The 19,735-nt window shown below is 45.7% G+C and overlaps 2 protein-coding genes across 2 annotated transcripts in view; one reads left to right on the forward strand and one right to left on the reverse strand.

Annotated features, from left to right (window-relative positions):
• The window catches only part of LOC121542590 (lysophosphatidylcholine acyltransferase 1-like), a 105,533-nt gene that overhangs the window by 13,048 nt on the left and 72,750 nt on the right, over nucleotides 1-19,735 (forward strand). Inside the window, exon 3 of the mRNA XM_041852015.2 lies at nucleotides 5,742-5,956. Within this exon, the coding sequence (XP_041707949.2) occupies nucleotides 5,742-5,956 (215 nt within the window). The remainder of the gene's footprint in view (nucleotides 1-5,741; nucleotides 5,957-19,735) is intronic.
• Nucleotides 15,066-17,993, reverse strand: LOC123484318. Its single transcript, XM_045214517.1, has 2 exons — nucleotides 16,135-17,993; nucleotides 15,066-15,276 (listed from the first exon to the last, which is right to left on the reverse strand). The coding sequence occupies exons 1-2, from the start codon at nucleotides 17,968-17,970 to the stop codon at nucleotides 15,247-15,249; spliced, it is 1,866 nt and encodes a 621-aa protein (XP_045070452.1). The 5' UTR covers nucleotides 17,971-17,993; the 3' UTR covers nucleotides 15,066-15,246.

Consider the following 19,735-nt stretch of genomic DNA (forward strand, 5'->3'; position numbering starts at 1 on the left):
ACCCTTTCCTCTCTGTAGTAGTGTCTCCAACCCTTTCCTCTCTGTAGTAGTGTCTCTAACCCTTTCCTCTCTGTAGTAGTGTCTCTAACCCTTTCCTCTCTGTAGTAGTGTCTCTAACCCTTTCCTCTCTGTAGTAGTGTCTCTAACCCTTTCCTCTCTGTAGTAGTGTCTCTAACCCTTTCCTCTCTGTAGTAGTGTCTCCAACCCTTTCCTCTCTGTAGTAGTGTCTCTAACCCTTTCCTCTCTGTAGTAGTGTCTCTAACCCTTTCCTCTCTGTAGTAGTGTCTCTAACCCTTTCCTCTCTGTAGTAGTGTCTCCAACCCTTTCCTCTCTGTAGTAGTGTCTCTAACCCTTTCCTCTCTGTAGTGTAACCTGTCTCTGTAGTATCTCTAACCCTTTCCTCTCTGTAGTAGTGTCTCTAACCCTTTCCTCTCTGTAGTAGTGTCTCTAACCCTTTCCTCTCTCTGTAGTAGTGTCTCTAACCCTTTCCTCTCTGTAGTAGTGTCTCTAACCCTTTCCTCTCTCTGTAGTAGTGTCTCCAACCCTTTCCTCTATGTAGTAGTGTCTCTAACCCTTTCCTCTCTGTAGTAGTGTCTCCAACCCTTTCCTCTCTGTAGTAGTGTCTCTAACCCTTTCCTCTCTGTAGTAGTGTCTCTAACCCTTTCCTCTCTCTGTAGTAGTGTCTCCAACCCTTTCCTCTATGTAGTAGTGTCTCTAACCCCTTTCCTCTCTGTAGTAGTGTCTCTAACCCTTTCCTCTCTGTAGTGTCTCTAACCCTTTCCTCTCTGTAGTAGTGTCTCTAACCCTTTCCTCTCTGTAGTAGTGTCTCTAACCCTTTCCTCTCTGTAGTAGTGTCTCTAACCCTTTCCTCTCTGTAGTAGTGTCTCTAACCCTTTCCTCTCTGTAGTAGTGTCTCCAACCCTTTCCTCTCTGTAGTAGTGTCTCTAACCCTTTCCTCTCTGTAGTAGTGTCTCTAACCCTTTCCTCTCTGTAGTAGTGTCTCTAACCCTTTCCTCTCTGTAGTAGTGTCTCTAACCCTTTCCTCTCTGTAGTAGTGTCTCTAACCCTTTCCTCTCTGTAGTAGTGTCTCTAACCCTTTCCTCTCTCTGTAGTAGTGTCTCTAACCCTTTCCTCTATGTAGTAGTGTCTCTAACCCTTTCCTCTCTGTAGTAGTGTCTCTAACCCTTTCCTCTCTGTAGTAGTGTCTCTAACCCTTTCCTCTCTGTAGTAGTGTCTCTAACCCTTTCCTCTCTGTAGTAGTGTCTCTAACCCTTTCCTCTCTGTAGTAGTGTCTCCAACCCTTTCCTCTCTGTAGTAGTGTCTCTAACCCTTTCCTCTCTGTAGTAGTGTCTCTAACCCTTTCCTCTCTGTAGTAGTGTCTCTAACCCTTTCCTCTCTGTAGTAGTGTCTCTAACCCTTTCCTCTCTGTAGTAGTGTCTCTAACCCTTTCCTCTCTGTAGTAGTGTCTCTAACCCTTTCCTCTCTGTAGTAGTGTCTCTAACCCTTTCCTCTCTGTAGTAGTGTCTCTAACCCTTTCCTCTCTGTAGTAGTGTCTCTAACCCTTTCCTCTCTGTAGTAGTGTCTCTAACCATTTACTCTCTGTTGTAGTATCTCTGCAGACTATAGCCTATTATAATTTTTTGATTTTTGCCTCTCTAGATGTCAATGTCTATATGTCTTTAAATATACACAGAGTGTACAAAACATTAAGAACACCTTCCTAATGTTTAGTTGCCCCCTCCCCTGAACAGCCTCAATCCGTCGGGGCATGGACTCTACAAGGTGTCGAAAGCGTTTTCAAAGGGATGCTGCCCCATGTTGATGCAAATGCTTCCCACAAATTGTGTCAAGTTGTCTGGATGTCCTTTGGGTGGTTGACCATTCTTGATACACACGAGAAACTGTTGAGCGTGAAAACCCCAGCAGCGTTGCAGTTCTTGACACAAACCTGGCACCTACTACCATACCCCGTTCAAAGACACTTAAATATTTTGTCTTGCCCATTCACCCTCTGAATGGCACACGTACACAATCTCTTGAGACAATGTCTCAATTGTCTCAAGGCTTAAAACTCCTTCTTTAACCTGTCTCCTCCCCTTCATCTACATTGATTGAAGTGGATTTAACAAGTGACATTAATAAGGGATCATAGCTTTCACCTGGATTCACCTGGTCAGTCTGTCATGGAAAGAGCAGGTGTTCCTAATGTTTTGTCCACTCAGTGTATTTTAGTCTGTTTGAATTCATTAGTTTCTATTTCTGGTCATTAATTAGGCTACTTAACTGTTGAATAGAGGGTAGTGTCGTGTGTTGCCTCAGTCAGATAGTGTGTCAATGTTTGACGCCTGCCTGAGCCAGTCCCCTGTGGATTGGAGAAGCTTCTAGTGACTCTCCTCTCCTCCTCTTCTGGAGATGTGTGGTCCCCTGCCTGCCTGCCTGCCTGTCTGCCTGCCTGCCTGCCTGCCTGCCTGCCTGCATGCCTGCCTGCCTGCCTGCCTGCCTGTCTGTCTGCCTGTCTGTCTGTCTGTCTGTCTGTCTGTCTGTCTGTCTGTGATGTTGTTCTTTGGAGTTGTTAGCTGCTCGTTCGCTGTATCCTCTGTCTGGAAGAGTGTCTGCTTGGCTTGTTAGCTGAAGGGTCATTATGAAATAGGGATGCACATTTCAGTCAGTTTTGCTGATGACTAACAGACCCTCATTAACTGGTCAGTTTTGCAGCCGACTAACAGACCCTCATTAACCGGTCAGTTTTTCCAAACAGTAAAATGAGATGACCAACAGAAAATACTGCACGCATACAAGGAAGGAACATTTTTATTAAGAGCTTCATGGAAACATGCAACAATAGCAAGACTACCGTCTTACAGTCAAAAGGTCTGTTATTTAACATGCAACAATAGCAAGACTACCGTCTTACAGTCAAAAGGTCTGTTATTTAACATGCAACAATAGCAAGACTACCGTCTTACAGTCAAAAGGTCTGTTATTTAACATGCAACAATAGCAAGACTACCGTCTTACAGTCAAAAGGTCTGTTATTTAACATGCAACTACTGTAATGAAGCAGCTAATAAAACGTCATTTTCAAACATTTGCCAAAATGCGATTAGCGGGAAAACACTGTTCTAAACAGCGCACCTGATGCGAGCGGTCCAGATGTGACACAGATGAAAATCTCCATTAGAAACGTAGAAAGAGGGGGGAATCTAATAGCAACAACTATGATGGGTTGCTATGACTAGGATTGTGCCTTTGGCTTCTGGACAACAAAATAAAGTATGTGAAAACAGGAGAGAAATGCTGGTTAGTGCCATGAGGAAGTCTCTTTAAAATAATTGCCTCCACGCTTCCATGGTTGGATTTTGGCTAGGCTACTTTGAAGCAAGGTCAGACATGCCTCAGTATTTGAAGTAAAGTAAAAACCATTCAGGTTTCAAACAATTATACTGCCTCAAGCTCACATTACATTATACTGCCTCAAGCTCACATTACATTATACTGCCTCAAGCTCACATTACATTATACTGCCTCAAGCTCACATTACATTATACTGCCTCAAGCTCACATTACATTATACTGCCTCAAGCTCACATTACATTATACTGCCTCAAGCTCACATTACATTATACTGCCTCAAGCTCACATGACATTATACTGCCTCAAGCTCACATGACATTATACTGCCTCAAGCTCACATGACATTATACTGCCTCAAGCTCACATGACATTATACTGCCTCAAGCTCACATTACATTATGCTTCCTCAAGCTCACATTACATTATACTGCCTCAAGCTCACATGACATTATACTGCCTCAAGCTCACATGACATTATGCTGCCTCAAGCTCACATGACATTATGCTTCCTCAAGCTCACATTACATTATACTGCCTCAAGCTCACATGACATTATACTGCCTCAAGCTCACATGACATTATACTGCCTCAAGCTCACATGACATTATACTGCCTCAAGCGCACATTACATTATACTGCCTCAAGCTCACATGACATTATACTGCCTCAAGCTCACATGACATTATACTGCCTCAAGCTCACATGACATTATACTGCCTCAAGCTCACATGACATTATACTGCCTCAAGCTCACATGACATTATACTGCCTCAAGCTCACATGACATTATACTGCCTCAAGCTCACATGACATTATGCTGCCTCAAGCTCACATGACATTATGCTGCCTCAAGCTCACATGACATTATGCTGCCTCAAGCTCACATTACATTATACTGCCTCAAGCTCACATGACATTATACTGCCTCAAGCTCACATGACATTATACTGCCTCAAGCTCACATGACATTATACTGCCTCAAGCGCACATTACATTATACTGCCTCAAGCTCACATGACATACTGCCTCAAGCTCACATGACATTATACTGCCTCAAGCTCACATGACATTATACTGCCTCAAGCTCACATGACATTATACTGCCTCAAGCTCACATGACATTATACTGCCTCAAGCTCACATGACATTATACTGCCTCAAGCTCACATTACATTATACTGCCTCAAGCTCACATGACATTATACTGCCTCAAGCTCACATGACATTATACTGCCTCAAGCTCACATGACATTATACTGCCTCAAGCTCACATTACATTATACTGCCTCAAGCTCACATTACATTATACTGCCTCAAGCGCACATTACATTATACTGCCTCAAGCTCACATTACATTATACTGCCTCAAGCGCACATTACATTATACTGCCTCAAGCGCACATTACATTATACTGCCTCAAGCGCACATTGCAAAGTGGTGGGTGACGCGCTGATAGCCTGCATACCATCAAAACAGTGTTTATCACACAATTGCATTTAGAATTGTTATTTGTTGCGCAATGACTTGGCTTACAAGATCACATCTTTCACTCCAGTACCAGCTTTTTGAGGAGCTGCTCTCGTGCTGTCTGGCAGGTGATGTCTGGAGAAGAATGGTTGAAGGGACTCTCCTGTTGTGGTGTCTGCTCAATGTCTGGAGAAGAATGGTTGAAGGGACTCTCCTGTTGTGGTGTCTGCTCAATGTCTGGAGAAGAATGGTTGAAGGGACTCTCCTGTTGTGGTGTCTGCTCAATGTCTGGAGAAGAATGGTTGAAGGGACTCTCCTGTTGTGGTGTCTGCTCAATGTCTGGAGAAGAATGGTTGAAGGGACTCTCCTGTTGTGGTGTCTGCTCAATGTCTGGAGAAGAATGGTTGAAGGGACTCTCCTGTTGTGGTGTCTGCTCAATGTCTGGAGAAGAATGGTTGAAGGGACTCTCCTGTTGTGGTGTCTGCTCAATGTCTGGAGAAGAATGGTTGAAGGGACTCTCCTGTTGTGGTGTCTGCTCAATGTCTGGAGAAGAATGGTTGAAGGGACTCTCCTGTTGTGGTGTCTGCTCAATGTCTGGAGAAGAATGGTTGAAGGGACTCTCCTGTTGTGGTGTCTGCTCAATGTCTGGAGAGGAATGGTTGAAGGGACTCTCCTGTTGTGGTGTCTGCTCAATGTCTGGAGAAGAATGGTTGAAGGGACTCTCCTGTTGTGGTGTCTGCTCAATGTCTGGAGAAGAATGGTTGAAGGGACTCTCCTGTTGTGGTGTCTGCTCAATGTCTGGAGAAGAATGGTTGAAGGGACTCTCCTGCACATTGTACTGTCTATCGTCTAAATAAACAACATTGTTTGGTTCTGTATGTCCTCTAAATAACTAAATGTAACGAATGTCTCCCTCCAGGTTTGTGGACATTGCTCTGAGGACAATCATGCGGGTCATGTGGTTTGCAGGAGGTTTCCATTGGATGACGGTGAAGGGGCGCCAGGCGCTACCGGCGGAGGCTCCTATCCTAACCCTGGGACCCCACTCCTCCTACTTCGACGCTATCCCCGTCACCATGTCCATGGCCTCCATCGTCATGAAGGCAGAGAGCAAGGACATCCCTGTCTGGGGCAGTGAGTAGCATTCTCTATGTCCCTCTGTCTCACTGTCTATTTCTCTCTTGTTATCTCTGTCTGTGTCCTTGTCTCTCTCTCTCTCTCCCTCTGTCTGTTTTCATTCAATTTCATTCAAATGGCTTTATTGGCATGGGAAACAAGTTTACATTGGCAAAGCTAGTGAAATAGTTTATTTCACTTTTGTTTATTATCTATCGGAAATGAACAGTAAACATTACACAAAAGTTTACTCTCTTTCTGTCTGACTGTCTCTTTCCCTCGATCTCGCTCTCTCTCTCTTTCTTTCTCTCTCTCTCTTGCACAACCCCAATTCAATCTGTCGCAACCCTGTAGCTCAGTTGGTAGAGCATGGCGCTTGCGAGAGTGCTAGAGAAACAGCTGGAGAGAGAGCACTAGAGAAACAGAGAGAGAGAGAGCGCTAGAGAAACAAAGAGAGAGAGAGTGCTAGAGAAACAGAGAGAGAGAGAGAGTGCTAGAGAAACAGAGAGAGAGAGAGAGTGCTAGAGAAACAGAGAGAGAGAGAGAGTGCTAGAGAAACAGAGAGAGAGAGAGAGTGCTAGAGAAACAGAGAGAGAGAGCTAGAGAAACAGAGAGAGAGAGCTAGAGAAACAGAGAGAGAGAGCTAGAGAAACAGAGAGAGAGAGAGTGCTAGAGAAACAGAGAGAGAGAGCTAGAGAAACAGAGAGAGAGAGCTAGAGAAACAGAGAGAGAGAGCTAGAGAAACAGAGAGAGAGAGAGAGTGCTAGAGAAACAGAGAGAGAGAGAGAGTGCTAGAGAAACAGAGAGAGTGCTAGAGAAACAGAGAGAGAGAGAGTGCTAGAGAAACAGAGAGAGAGAGAGTGCTAGAGAAACAGAGAGAGAGTGCTAGAGAAACAGAGAGAGAGAGCGCTAGAGAAACAGAGAGAGAGAGAGTGCTAGAGAAACAGAGAGAGAGTGCTAGAGAAACAGAGAGAGAGAGAGTGCTAGAGAAACAGAGAGAGAGAGAGTGCTAGAGAAACAGAGAGAGAGAGTGCTAGAGAAACAGAGAGAGAGAGAGTGCTAGAGAAACAGAGAGAGAGAGAGTGCTAGAGAAACAGAGAGAGTGCTAGAGAAACAGAGAGAGAGAGTGCTAGAGAAACAGCTGGAGAGAGAGTGCTAGAGAAACAGAGAGAGAGAGTGCTAGAGAAACAGAGAGAGAGAGAGAGTGCTAGAGAAACAGAGAGAGAGAGTGCTAGAGAAACAGAGAGAGAGAGAGTGCTAGAGAAACAGAGAGAGAGAGTGCTAGAGAAACAGAGAGAGAGAGAGTGCTAGAGAAACAGAGAGAGAGAGAGAGTGCTAGAGAAACAGAGAGAGAGAGAGTGCTAGAGAAACAGAGAGAGAGAGAGTGCTAGAGAAACAGAGAGAGAGAGAGTGCTAGAGAAACAGAGAGAGAGAGAGTGCTAGAGAAACAGAGAGAGAGAGAGTGCTAGAGAAACAGAGAGAGAGAGAGTGCTAGAGAAACAGAGAGAGAGAGAGTGCTAGAGAAACAGAGAGAGAGAGAGAGTGCTAGAGAAACAGAGAGAGAGTGCTAGAGAAACAGAGAGAGAGTGCTAGAGAAACAGAGAGAGAGAGAGTGCTAGAGAAACAGAGAGAGAGTGCTAGAGAAACAGAGAGAGAGTGCTAGAGAAACAGAGAGAGAGAGCGCTAGAGAAACAGAGAGAGAGAGAGTGCTAGAGAAACAGAGAGAGAGAGAGTGCTAGAGAAACAGAGAGAGAGAGAGTGCTAGAGAAACAGAGAGAGAGTGCTAGAGAAACAGAGAGAGAGAGAGTGCTAGAGAAACAGAGAGAGAGAGAGTGCTAGAGAAACAGAGAGAGAGAGAGTGCTAGAGAAACAGAGAGAGAGAGAGTGCTAGAGAAACAGAGAGAGAGAGAGTGCTAGAGAAACAGAGAGAGAGAGTGCTAGAGAAACAGAGAGAGAGAGAGTGCTAGAGAAACAGAGAGAGAGAGAGTGCTAGAGAAACAGAGAGAGAGAGAGTGCTAGAGAAACAGAGAGAGAGAGAGTGCTAGAGAAACAGAGAGAGAGAGAGTGCTAGAGAAACAGAGAGAGTGCTAGAGAAACAGAGAGAGAGAGTGCTAGAGAAACAGAGAGAGAGAGTGCTAGAGAAACAGAGAGAGAGAGTGCTAGAGGAACAGAGAGAGAGAGAGAGTGCTAGAGAAACAGCTGGATAGAGCGCTAGAGAAACAGGGAGAGAGAGTGCTAGAGGAACAGCTGGAGAGAGTGCTAGAGAAACAGAGAGAGAGAGTGCTAGAGGAACAGAGAGAGAGTGCTAGAGAAACAGCTGGAGAGAGAGTGCTAGAGAAACAGAGAGAGAGAGTGCTAGAGGAACAGAGAGAGAGAGAGAGTGCTAGAGAAACAGCTGGATAGAGCGCTAGAGAAACAGAGAGAGAGAGTGCTAGAGAAACAGCTGGAGAGAGAGTGCTAGAGAAACGGAGAGAGAGAGTGCTAGAGGAACAGAGAGAGAGAGAGTGCTAGAGAAACAGAGAGAGAGAGAGTGCTAGAGAAACAGAGAGAGAGAGAGAGAGTGCTAGAGGAACAGAGAGAGAGAGAGTGCTAGAGAAACAGAGAGAGAGAGAGAGAGTGCTAGAGAAACAGAGAGAGAGAGAGAGAGTGCTAGAGAAACAGAGAGAGAGAGAGAGAGTGCTAGAGGAACAGAGAGAGAGAGTGCTAGAGGAACAGAGAGAGAGAGAGAGTGCTAGAGAAACAGCTGGATAGAGCGCTAGAGAAACAGAGAGAGAGAGTGCTAGAGAAACAGCTGGAGAGAGTGCTAGAGAAACAGAGAGAGAGAGTGCTAGAGGAACAGAGAGAGAGTGCTAGAGAAACAGAGAGAGAGAGTGCTAGAGGAACAGAGAGAGAGAGAGAGTGCTAGAGAAACAGAGAGAGAGAGAGTGCTAGAGAAACAGAGAGAGAGAGAGAGAGTGCTAGAGAAACAGAGAGAGAGAGAGTGCTAGAGAAACAGAGAGAGAGAGAGAGAGTGCTAGAGAAACAGAGAGAGAGAGAGAGTGCTAGAGAAACAGAGAGAGAGAGAGAGTGCTAGAGAAACAGAGAGAGAGAGAGTGCTAGAGAAACAGAGAGAGAGAGAGAGAGCTAGAGAAACAGAGAGAGAGAGTGCTAGAGAAACAGAGAGAGAGAGAGTGCTAGAGAAACAGAGAGAGAGAGAGAGTGCTAGAGAAACAGCTGGAGAGAGAGTGCTAGAGAAACAGAGAGAGAGAGAGTGCTAGAGGAACAGAGAGAGAGAGAGTGCTAGAGAAACAGAGAGAGGGAGTGCTAGAGAAACAGAGAGAGAGAGAGAGTGCTAGAGAAACAGAGAGAGAGAGAGAGTGCTAGAGAAACAGCTGGAGAGAGAGTGCTAGAGAAACAGAGAGAGAGAGAGTGCTAGAGGAACAGAGAGAGAGAGAGTGCTAGAGAAACAGAGAGAGAGAGAGAGAGTGCTAGAGGAACAGAGAGAGAGAGAGAGTGCTAGAGAAACAGCTGGAGAGAGAGTGCTAGAGAAACAGCTGGAGAGAGCGCTAGAGAAACAGCTAGAGAGAGAGAGTGCTAGAGAAACAGAGAAACAGAGAGAGTGCTAGAGAAACAGAGAGAGAGAGAGAGTGCTAGAGAAACAGAGAGAGAGAGAGAGTGCTAGAGAAACAGCTAGAGAGAGAGAGTTCTGTCACCAACCAAGGAGCGCCTACAGCAGCACCTAGATCTTCTGCACAGATTCTGTCAGACCTGGGCCCTGACAGTAAATCTCAGTAAGACAAAAATAATGGTGTTCCAAAAAAGGTCCAGTTGCCAGGACCACAAATACAAATTCCATCTAGACACTGTTGCCCTAGAGCACACAAAAAACTATACATACCTCGGCCTAAACATCAGCGCCACAGGTAACATCCACAAAGCTGTGAACGATCTGAGAGACACGGCAAGAAGGGCCTTCTATGCCATCAAAAGGAACATAAGATTTGACATACCAATTAGGATCTGGCTAAAAATACTTGAATCAGTTATAGAACCCATTGCCCTTTTTGGTAGTGAGGTCTGGGGTCCGCTCACCAACCAAGAATTCACAAAATGGGACAAACACCAAATTGAGACTCTGCATGCAGAATTCTGCAAAAACATCCTCCGTGTACATCGTAAAACACAAAATAATGCATGCAGAGCAGAATTAGGCCAATACCCGCTAATTATCAAAATCCAGAAAAGAGCCGTTAAATTCTATAACCACTTAAAAGGAAGCGATTCCCAAACCTTCCATAACAAAGCCATCACCTACAGAGAGATGAACTTGGAGAAGAGTCCCCTAAGTAAGCTTGTCCTGGGGCTCTGTTCACAAACACAAACAGACCCCACACAGCCCCAGGACAACAACAACAACAACAACAACAACAACACAATTAGACCCAACCAAATCATGAGAAAACAAAAAGAGAATTACTTGACACATTGGAAAGAACAAACAAAAAAACAGAGCAAACTAGAATGCTATTTGGCCCTAAACAGAGAGTACACAGTGGCAGAATACCTGACCACTGTGACTGACCCAAACTTAAGGAAAGCTTTGACTATGTACAGACTCAGTGAGCATAGCCTTGCTATTGAGAAAGGCCGCCGTAGGCAGACCTGGCTCTCAAGAGAAGACAGGCTATGTGCACACTGCCCACAAAATGAGGTGGAAACTGAGCTGCACTTCCTAACCTCCTGCCAAATGTATGACCATTTAGAGACATATATTTCCCTCAGATTACACAGATCCACAAAGAATTCGAAAACAAACCCAATTTTGATAAACTCCCTTATCTACTGGGTGAAAAACCACAGTGTGCCATCACAGCTGCAAGATTTGTGACCTGTTGCCACAAGAAAAGGGCAACCAGTGAAGAACAAACACCATTGTAAATACAACCCATATTTATGTTTATTTATTTTCCCATTTGTACTTTAACTATTTGCACATTGTTACAACACTGTATGTAGACATAATATGACATTTGAAATGTCTTTATTCTTTTGAAACTTCTGAGTGTAATGTTTACTGTTAATATTTATTGTTTATTTCACTTTTGTTTACTATCTACTTCACTTGCTTTGGCAATGTTAATACACGTTTCCCATGCCAATAAAGCCCTTAAATTGAAATTGAAATTGAGTGCTAGAGAAACAGCTGGAGAGAGAGAGTGCTAGAGAAACAGCTGGAGAGAGCGAGAGAGAGAACTAGAGAGAGGGAGCTAGAGATGGAGAGCTGGAGTAAAAGAGTTGGATGACTGCCAGTTCTGTAGTAGCCTATATAAAGCTTATCTTAAGTCAATGTTACCTTGTGCTACTAGGCCTGTACTATAGACAGGTGAGCATTTCATTCCTCTAACCTGTGATCTTTTGCTCACACAGAAGAGAATTGGGAATTTACTAAAGCTTTATTATAGTTAAGTAGAATTATAACTGTGTTAAACATTTGCTAATATCCATAGAGCCCTATGAGGGAAACCTTGTACTGCAGTGTTGTTGGCCGAGTGTCGAGCCGGGATCTAATAACCTCCTTAACATCTTCTTAGGGTGACCAGGCAGAGCTGAGGGATTGCATTTGTACATTGCATTTGTACATTGCATTTGATTGCATTTGTACATCAATTGTGTTCAGCAGCAGCAGGCCTAGTCTGTAATAGAATCATGTTGGCTGTGATGTGTAGTGGCTAGGCTAGCTCCCTGGGATGTGTAGTGGCTAGGCTAGCTCCCTGGGACTAATGGCTGTGATGTGTAGTGGCTAGGCTAGCTCCCTGTGAAGTGTAGTGGCTAGGCTAGCTCCCTGGGACTAATGGCTGTGATGTGTAGTGGCTAGGCTAGCTCCCTGTGAAGTGTAGTGGCTAGGCTAGCTCCCTGGGACTAATGGCTGTGATGTGTATGCTACTAGCTCCTGTGAATGTAGTGGCTAGGCTAGCTCCCTGGGACTAATGGCTGTGATGTGTAGTGGCTAGGCTAACTCCCTGTGAAGTGTAGTGGCTAGGCTAGCTCCCTGGGACTAATGGCTGTGATGTGTAGTGGCTAGGCTAGCTCCCTGTGAAGTGTAGTGGCTAGGCTAGCTCCCTGGGACTAATGGCTGTGATGTGTAGTGGCTAGGCTAGCTCCCTGTGAAGTGTAGATGCTAGGCTAGCTCCCTGGGACTAATGGCTGTGATGTGTAGTGGCTAGGCTAGCTCCCTGGGACTAATGGCTGTGATGTGTAGTGGCTAGGCTAGCTCCCTGGGACTAATGGCTGTGATGTGTAGTGGCTAGGCTAGCTCCCTGGGGCTAATGGCTGTGCTGTGATGTGTAGTGGCTAGGCTAGCTCCCTGGGACTAATGGCTGTGATGTGTAGTGGCTAGGCTAGCTCCCTGGGGCTAATGGCTGTGCTGTGATGTGTAGTGGCTAGGCTAGCTCCCTGGGACTAATGGCTGTGATGTGTAGTGGCTAGCTGGGATAATGGCTGGGGCTAGCTCCTGGGACTAATGGCTGTGAGTGTAGTGGCTAGGCTAGCTCCCTGGGGCTAATGCTGTGCTGTGATGTGTAGTGGCTAGGCTAGCTCCCTGGGACTAATGGCTGTGATGTGTAGTGGCTAGGCTAGCTCCCTGGGACTAATGGCTGTGATGTGTAGTGGCTAGGCTAGCTCCCTGGGACTAATGGCTGTGATGTGTAGTGGCTAGGCTAGCTCCCTGGGGCTAATGGCTGTGCTGTGATGTGTAGTGGCTAGGCTAGCTCCCTGGGGCTAATGGCTGTGATGTGTAGTTCTAGGCTAGCTCCCTGGGACTAATGGCTGTGCTGTGTACGGTAGCTAGGGTAGCTCCCTGGGACTAATGGCTGTGCTGTGATGTGTAGTGGCTAGGCTAGCTCCCTGGGGCTAATGGCTGTGCTGTGATGTGTAGTGGCTAGGCTAGCTCCCTGGGGCTAATGGCTGTGATGTGTAGTGGCTAGGCTAGCTCCCTGGGACTAATGGCTGTGCTGTGTAGTTCTAGGCTAGCTCCCTGGGACTAATGGCTGTGCTGTGTACGGTAGCTAGGGTAGCTCCCAGCACTGATAAACAGAGGAATAACTGTGCTGTGCTGTTTAGGCTAGCTAGAATAGCTCTCCTGGACTCCCAGCTGTGCGGCGTAGGGTAGCTAGGCTAGCTGTACTGTGTAGGGTAGCAGTAGCTAGGCTAGCTGTACTGTGTAGGGTAGCAGTAGCTAGGCTAGCTGTACTGTGTAGGGTAGCAGTAGCTAGGCTAGCTGTACTGTGTAGGGTAGCAGTAGCTAGGCTAGCTGTACTGTGTAGTGTAGCAGTAGCTAGGCTAGCTGTACTGTGTAGGTAGCAGTAGCTAGGCTGGCTGTACGTAGTGTAGCAGTAGCTAGGCTAGTAGCTGTACTGTGTAGGGTAGCAGTAGCTAGGCTAGCTGTACTGTGTAGGTAGCAGGCTGTGTGGGGTGGCAGTAGCTAGGCTAGCTGTACTGTGTAGGGTAGCAGTAGCTAGGCTAGCTGTACTGTGTAGGGTAGCAGTAGCCAGGCTAGCTGTACTGTGTAGGGTAGCAGTAGCTAGGCTAGCTGTACTGTGTAGGGTAGCAGTAGCTAGGCTAGCTGTACTGTGTAGTGTAACAGTAGCCAGGCTAGCTGTACTGTGTAGGGTAGCAGTAGCCAGGCTAGCTGTACTGTGTAGGGTAGCAGTAGCCAGGCTAGCTGTACTGTGTAGGGTAGCAGTAGCTAGGCTAGCTGTACTGTGTAGGGTAGCAGTAGCTAGGCTAGCTGTACTGTGTGGGGTAGCAGTAGCCAGGCTAGCTGTACTGTGTAGGGTAGCAGTAGCCAGGCTAGCTGTACTGTGTAGGTAGCAGTAGCTAGGCTAGCTGTACTGTGTAGGGTAGCAGTAGCTAGGCTAGCTGTACTGTGTAGGGTAGCAGTAGCCAGGCTAGCTGTACTGTGTGGGGTAGCAGTAGCCAGGCTAGCTGTACTGTGTAGGGGTAGCAGTAGCTAGGCTAGCTGTACTGTGTAGGTAGCAGTAGCTAGGCTAGCTGTACTGTGTAGGGTAGCAGTAGCTAGGCTAGCTGTACTGTGTAGTGTAGCAGTAGCTAGGCTAGCTGTACTGTGTAGGGTAGCAGTAGCTAGGCTAGCTGTACTGTGTAGTGTAACAGTAGCTAGGCTAGCTGTACTGTGTAGTGTAGCAGTAGCTAGGCTAGCTGTACTGTGTAGGGTAGCAGTAGCTAGGCTAGCTGTACTGTGTAGGGTAGCAGTAGCTAGGCTAGCTGTACTGTGTAGGGTAGCAGTAGCTAGGCTAGCTGTACTGTGTAGGGTAGCAGTAGCCAGGCTAGCTGTACTGTGTAGGGTAGCAGTAGCTAGGCTAGCTGTACTGTGTAGGGTAGCAGTAGCTAGGCTAGCTGTACTGTGTAGGGTAGCAGTAGCCAGGCTAGCTGTACTGTGTAGGGTAGCTGTAGCTCCTCCAGTGACAGGCATGAGGCAAGAGGTCTTGATTTGAATACAGGGCTTTAATGCTGGTCAACCCGTGAGAACTGGTTTAAAGAAAGAAAAAATACATTAACAAAATAATGCCATATGCATGTCTCACACATCTGGCGTTATAATCAAGCTCATACAGCTAGACACTTTATGTGTATTTTACACCAAAAAATGACGCCTACGTAAACACAAACACCCTCATAGCAAAATAAATAGTCAACAAACCTCATTGCTGCTTATCACACAGAGGTGCTAAACATCCTTTTAAATGTACTTTATCTTCTTCTGTATACTTTCTTTGTAAGTATGCACTTAAACACGATAACAGTGGAAAAATAATTCGCTTTTTGGCGGTAAAGTTTCCTCAAAGGTGCGTCGCTAAAGGCGCTCGGGTGACAACACTCGGCGGAACCAATAATTAGTTCCGTCTTGCTGTAAACGTACAATTCAGAAGAAATTAAATAATAAAAAGTGCAAATACATGAAATAAACTGGCGACAGAGGCAGTTACACTCCCACCAAATCACAAGTGATTTCTTAAAACTTGGAGACAAACCTACTGCATGAATAAATAAAATGAAACTCTGTCCTAATAAACAACTAATAAACTGTGTGTGAGTGTATGATAGAACCATCAGTCTGCTTCTAGCAATGTAACTGAATGGGTCTCTCCAGGTAAACAGGTTTGGCTGTACGCTTTCCTCTTCCATCCAGGGAGGAGTCACTGATGAGTAACTTGAGTCTCCTCACTCTTTCATCACTTCCAGGATAGACCTCGATGACTCTTGCTAGCTTCCATTGGTTTCGTGGTGTGGCAGCATCTTGTAACAGAACAATGTCACCGACCTTTGCATTTCTGCGATCTTTGGTCCACTTCTGTCTGTGTTGGAGATTCAGGAGATACTCCTTTTTCCATCGTACCCAAAAGTTGTTGGTTAAGAGTTGAACTCTGCGCCATCTTTTGCGGAGGGTAGAGATCCTCCTTGACAAACTTTCCAGGAGGAGGGAGAATGATTGTGGATTTCATGGTCAAGATGTGGTTTGGTGTCAAGGGCTCTGGACTGGTAGAATCGTTCAGATGATCAGTGGTTAGAGGTCTGCTATTCACAACCGCCATAACCTCATATAGAAATGTTCGTAGGGAAGAGGAGTCAAGTTGTCTGGACGACTGTTCTAGAATGGACGCCAGGACACTTCTGATAGTGCGGATTTGTCTTTCCCAGACTCCACCCATATGACTTGAGGCAGGGGTGTTCATGATGAACTCGCAGCTCAAATCTTTGAGCTCTTCTTGATCCATCTCTTTCAGTGCTTCAATGAACTCACGCCTTGCTCCGACAAAGTTTGTCCCTTGATCACACCTTATCTGCCTTACTGATCCACGAATGGCGATGAATGAACGCAGAGCATTGATAAAGGCATCTGAGGTCAAGTCATCAAGTGCTTCAATGTGAACTCCTCTTGAACACATGCAGGTGAGCAACAGCCCATAACGCTTTAGCTCCTTTCTTCCTTCCTTAATGTGAAATGGTTCACAGTAAGTGAATGGAGCAGTTGTTTCCATCCGCTCTTCTGGAAGGTCTGCCATCCTTTGTTGCTCTGTGCATCTTCGGAACCTTCTGCAACTTGTGCACTTGTGAATATGGGATGAAACAAGCTTGCTGCAACCCAGGATCCATATGCCATTGGATCGGAGTTCATTTATAGTCATTCCTCGACCTTGATGGTACACTCTCTCATGATAGTGCTTGACGAGCAATGCAGAAACATGACTGTCTCTAGGAAGTACTGCTGGATGCCTCACATGTGGATGTAGGGCAGCATTAGCTAAGCGGCCTCCTACTCTGATTACACCTTGATCATCCAGGAACGGACATAGTTTGTGCAACTGGTTGGCTTTGTCTTTGACCTTTGTCTCCTTATGATGTCTAAGGCGTTGAATTTCTTGAGAGAGAGTTGCTTCCTGGACCATCTTGATTATGGTCAGCTCCGTCTCTTTCCTTTCCTCCAAGTTCGAGGCCTCACAGGACTTTGGCTTGAGACCTTTGATTTCCTTAGCACGGCGCTTGAGTCTGGCAACAGCCTTCACCATTCTTGCCCAGTCTGAGAAGTTGTGTAGACGATCTAAAATTGTTTTTGCTTCTTCTGCCTGAGTGTCATGAACCTGAGCTTTATTGACCTCTGGGTCACTGCTCTCGATCTCTCCCACCATGACAACTCCAGTTGGTAGCTCTTTTTGCCAAAGAAGGTCTGGACCTGTGAACCAGTTAGAAGCTGTGAGTTGTTCTGCTGTGACACCCCTTGAGGCGTGGTCAGCTGGGTTGTCTTCTGAAGCTATTGTCTCATCCATAAAGGTCTTATAGTCTCTGCAGTACTGCTCATTTCCCTTTAACTTCTTCTCCAGACATCTGAGACGGTGGATGCCACATACCTTGTTATCTGGTAAGTTTGGTCTTCCTTTCTTGAAGGGAAGTGGCATTTCATAGTGCCCATCATCCTTGAGTCTGATGCCACTCTCCATAATTGACATGAACTGGAGATCCTCTTGAGAAAGGTGTTCATCTTCTGAAGCCCTTTCTACAAAATCAGATTCCAACACCTTGATGACGTCTGTTGGAAGGACTACTTCTTTGATCTGTGTTCTACAGACATAGTGCACTTCGTTTGGGAGATTTGGAAGAACTGATGTCACTTGCTTCACAATGACTTGATGGCTTATTCCAAAGGCATCTCCAAAGTCAAGACATGGGTTGCCATAGCCGACTACACTCCAACCCAAGTCTGTTCTCTGAGCAAAGGGCTCATTTTCTTCTCCAGCAACCACTTGTCTTGGTACAAGAGCTTGAGGACAGTTGTAGCCAATTAGTAGGCCGATGTCACAGCTCTGCAGAGGAGCAATTTCATCTGCAATGTGCTCAAGATGAGACCATGCCTTGGCAGTCTCTGGTGTGGGAATATGATCTCTGTTTGCAGGGATGAATTCTCTTGAGTAAGTTACTGGCAGGTAGATTATCTTATCGGAGTAGAATCCTCTTATTTGTAGATCAGTCAGCCTTCTGCTAGGCACCACTGTATTTCTTGAAGCCATTGTGGAGAGCTTTAACTGGACTGGTTCATTTTTAGTGTGAAGCACCTTTGCTGTCTCTTCAAGGATGAAGGTCGTGTCACTCTGTGTATCGAGAAGAGCGTACACAAGAACTTCATGATTTGGCTTACTTGTAGTGGACAACCACACAGGAATGACTGAGGATGTATGGGTGCCTTTAACATTCTGGATAACTCTGTTAGATGTTACCTCGCGTGGTGGTTTTGTCACCCTTTCTTGTGAACGATCTGTCGTTCCTTCTCTTGACTTGTCACTCTCCATTTCTCCATCAGTCCTTGTTGACATTCCTCTTTCTTTGCTGCGATTATCGTGTAGGCAGGTTGGATGTCCTTTCTCACAAGTATCACAGATCCTTCTATTTTCACACTCCTTTGAGCGATGGCCAGGCTTCAGACAGCCAAAGCACAACTTCATCCCTTGAACAAACTTGACTCGCTCAGAGATGGTTTTATTCATAAATTTCCAACACTTGTGTAGACTGTGACCTGACTTCACACAAAAACACAGCTTGTGGAGGAAGCTTTTTCATCTGAGTTAGTTGCTAGTACCTTTGCTCCGAGAGCTCTGCTCTTTAAAACCTTGATCTGCTCACCTTCAGCAGGTTTCAGAGCATGGAGAGATGTTATTGGGTTATTAGCAATCTTAGCTTCACGTGTGAGAAACTTTACAAACTGCTGGAAGCTTGGGAATGTGTGACTTTCTTCCTCCACTTCTATGACCTTTCTGTTCCATCTCGAGGTCAGCCAGTCTGGAAGCTTTACAAGTAACTTCTGGTTCTCATTGCAGTCATTAAGTACTTTGAGGCCTCTGATCTGAGTCATAGCAGCCTCACAGCTCCGAAGAAAATTAGCGAACTCTTGAAGTTCGATACTGCCTTCGGAGCTTATCTTGGGCCATGCCTCCAGCTTATCTCTGAATGCTTTGGCTATGAGGAATGGATTTCCATATCTTTCCTCGAGAATCCTCCATGCTGCGTGATAGGCTGACTCTGAACCAAGCAGGAAGTAGCTCTCTATAGCCTTTTTAGCAGGTCCACCCACATACTTTCGCAAGTAATATATCTTTTCTTCGGCTGGAATGTTTTTCCGATCAATGAGTGTCTGAAATGAAACCTTCCAGTCATTGAATCTGAGTGGGTCGCCATTGAATATTGTTGGTTCAGGTATAGGAAGACGACCTGCACTGATGGACTCTGCAAGTGCTCTAACAAGAGCTGCTGTGCTGTCATCCTGCTTTGAATGTGCCCGGTCTTGTGGTGAAGAATGGTGCTGCAACAGATTATTTTCATGTTTAACTTCTTCCTTTTCCTTCATACAGACACTTTGATGGAGTAGACTGCTTATTTCTTTATCTGAGCACTCACTCTGATCATACACTTCGCTGACGTGCCTTAGCAGCCTTTAACTTTTTAACTGTCTCTAGTCGCTCCAGTTGTCTCCGCTTTGCATCTAGCACCTTTTGTCTCTCTGCAGCTTCAGCTTCAAGCCTTTCCAATTCCTCAATGCAACACTCTTGTTCTAGTAGTACTTCTAGAGTAGCTTCATTGGCAGCAACTTCAGCAGCGGCATCTTGTCTGCTAACAGAAATCTGAATTGAATGTCTGGAGCTGCTTTGAGCATGAGAGGACTTAGTGCATTGGGATTTGATACTTATCTTGTCTGAGGCTACAGACTTGAATATAGACGATGTCGCCCTGTTGCCTCGTTGTTCATCTCCTCCACCGTTATCTGCTGTCTCCAAACGATCTTTTGCAGTTTGGATGATCTTCCTGGTTAGTGCATCACAGGTGTCAATTCTGCGACGTGTGTCATGGTCAGGGTTATCTATGCGCCTTAACTCATCATAAGCAATGTTCAGATTCTCTGAGGCAGCACTTATTTTTCTTATGTGTTCATGTAGCAGGTTGTTTGAGCATTGTCCACTCAAAGCTTGCTTGGCGTCTTTAGCAATAGCCTTCCACTCCTCATAGCTCACAGTGAAACGGTGAGCAAATCTTCTTATTTGCTCATTGTACAGTTCTTGGCCCTTTTCTGTTAACTTTCGGTCTCTTTGGCTTCTTCGTGGTTCTTGTGAGGAAGTGTGGTCATTAGCTCTTGTGCCTTTAGTAGCCTGTGGTTGCATGTCTATGCACTGCTGCTCTATACTTTCACCTACATTAACCTGCTTTCTCCCAGAGGTAAGACTAGGCTCTGACATTGTTACTTGGTGTACTTAAATTTGG

This window comes from Coregonus clupeaformis, unplaced genomic scaffold (assembly GCF_020615455.1).
Source record: "Coregonus clupeaformis isolate EN_2021a unplaced genomic scaffold, ASM2061545v1 scaf0272, whole genome shotgun sequence".
Taxonomy (NCBI): Eukaryota; Metazoa; Chordata; class Actinopteri; order Salmoniformes; family Salmonidae; genus Coregonus; species Coregonus clupeaformis.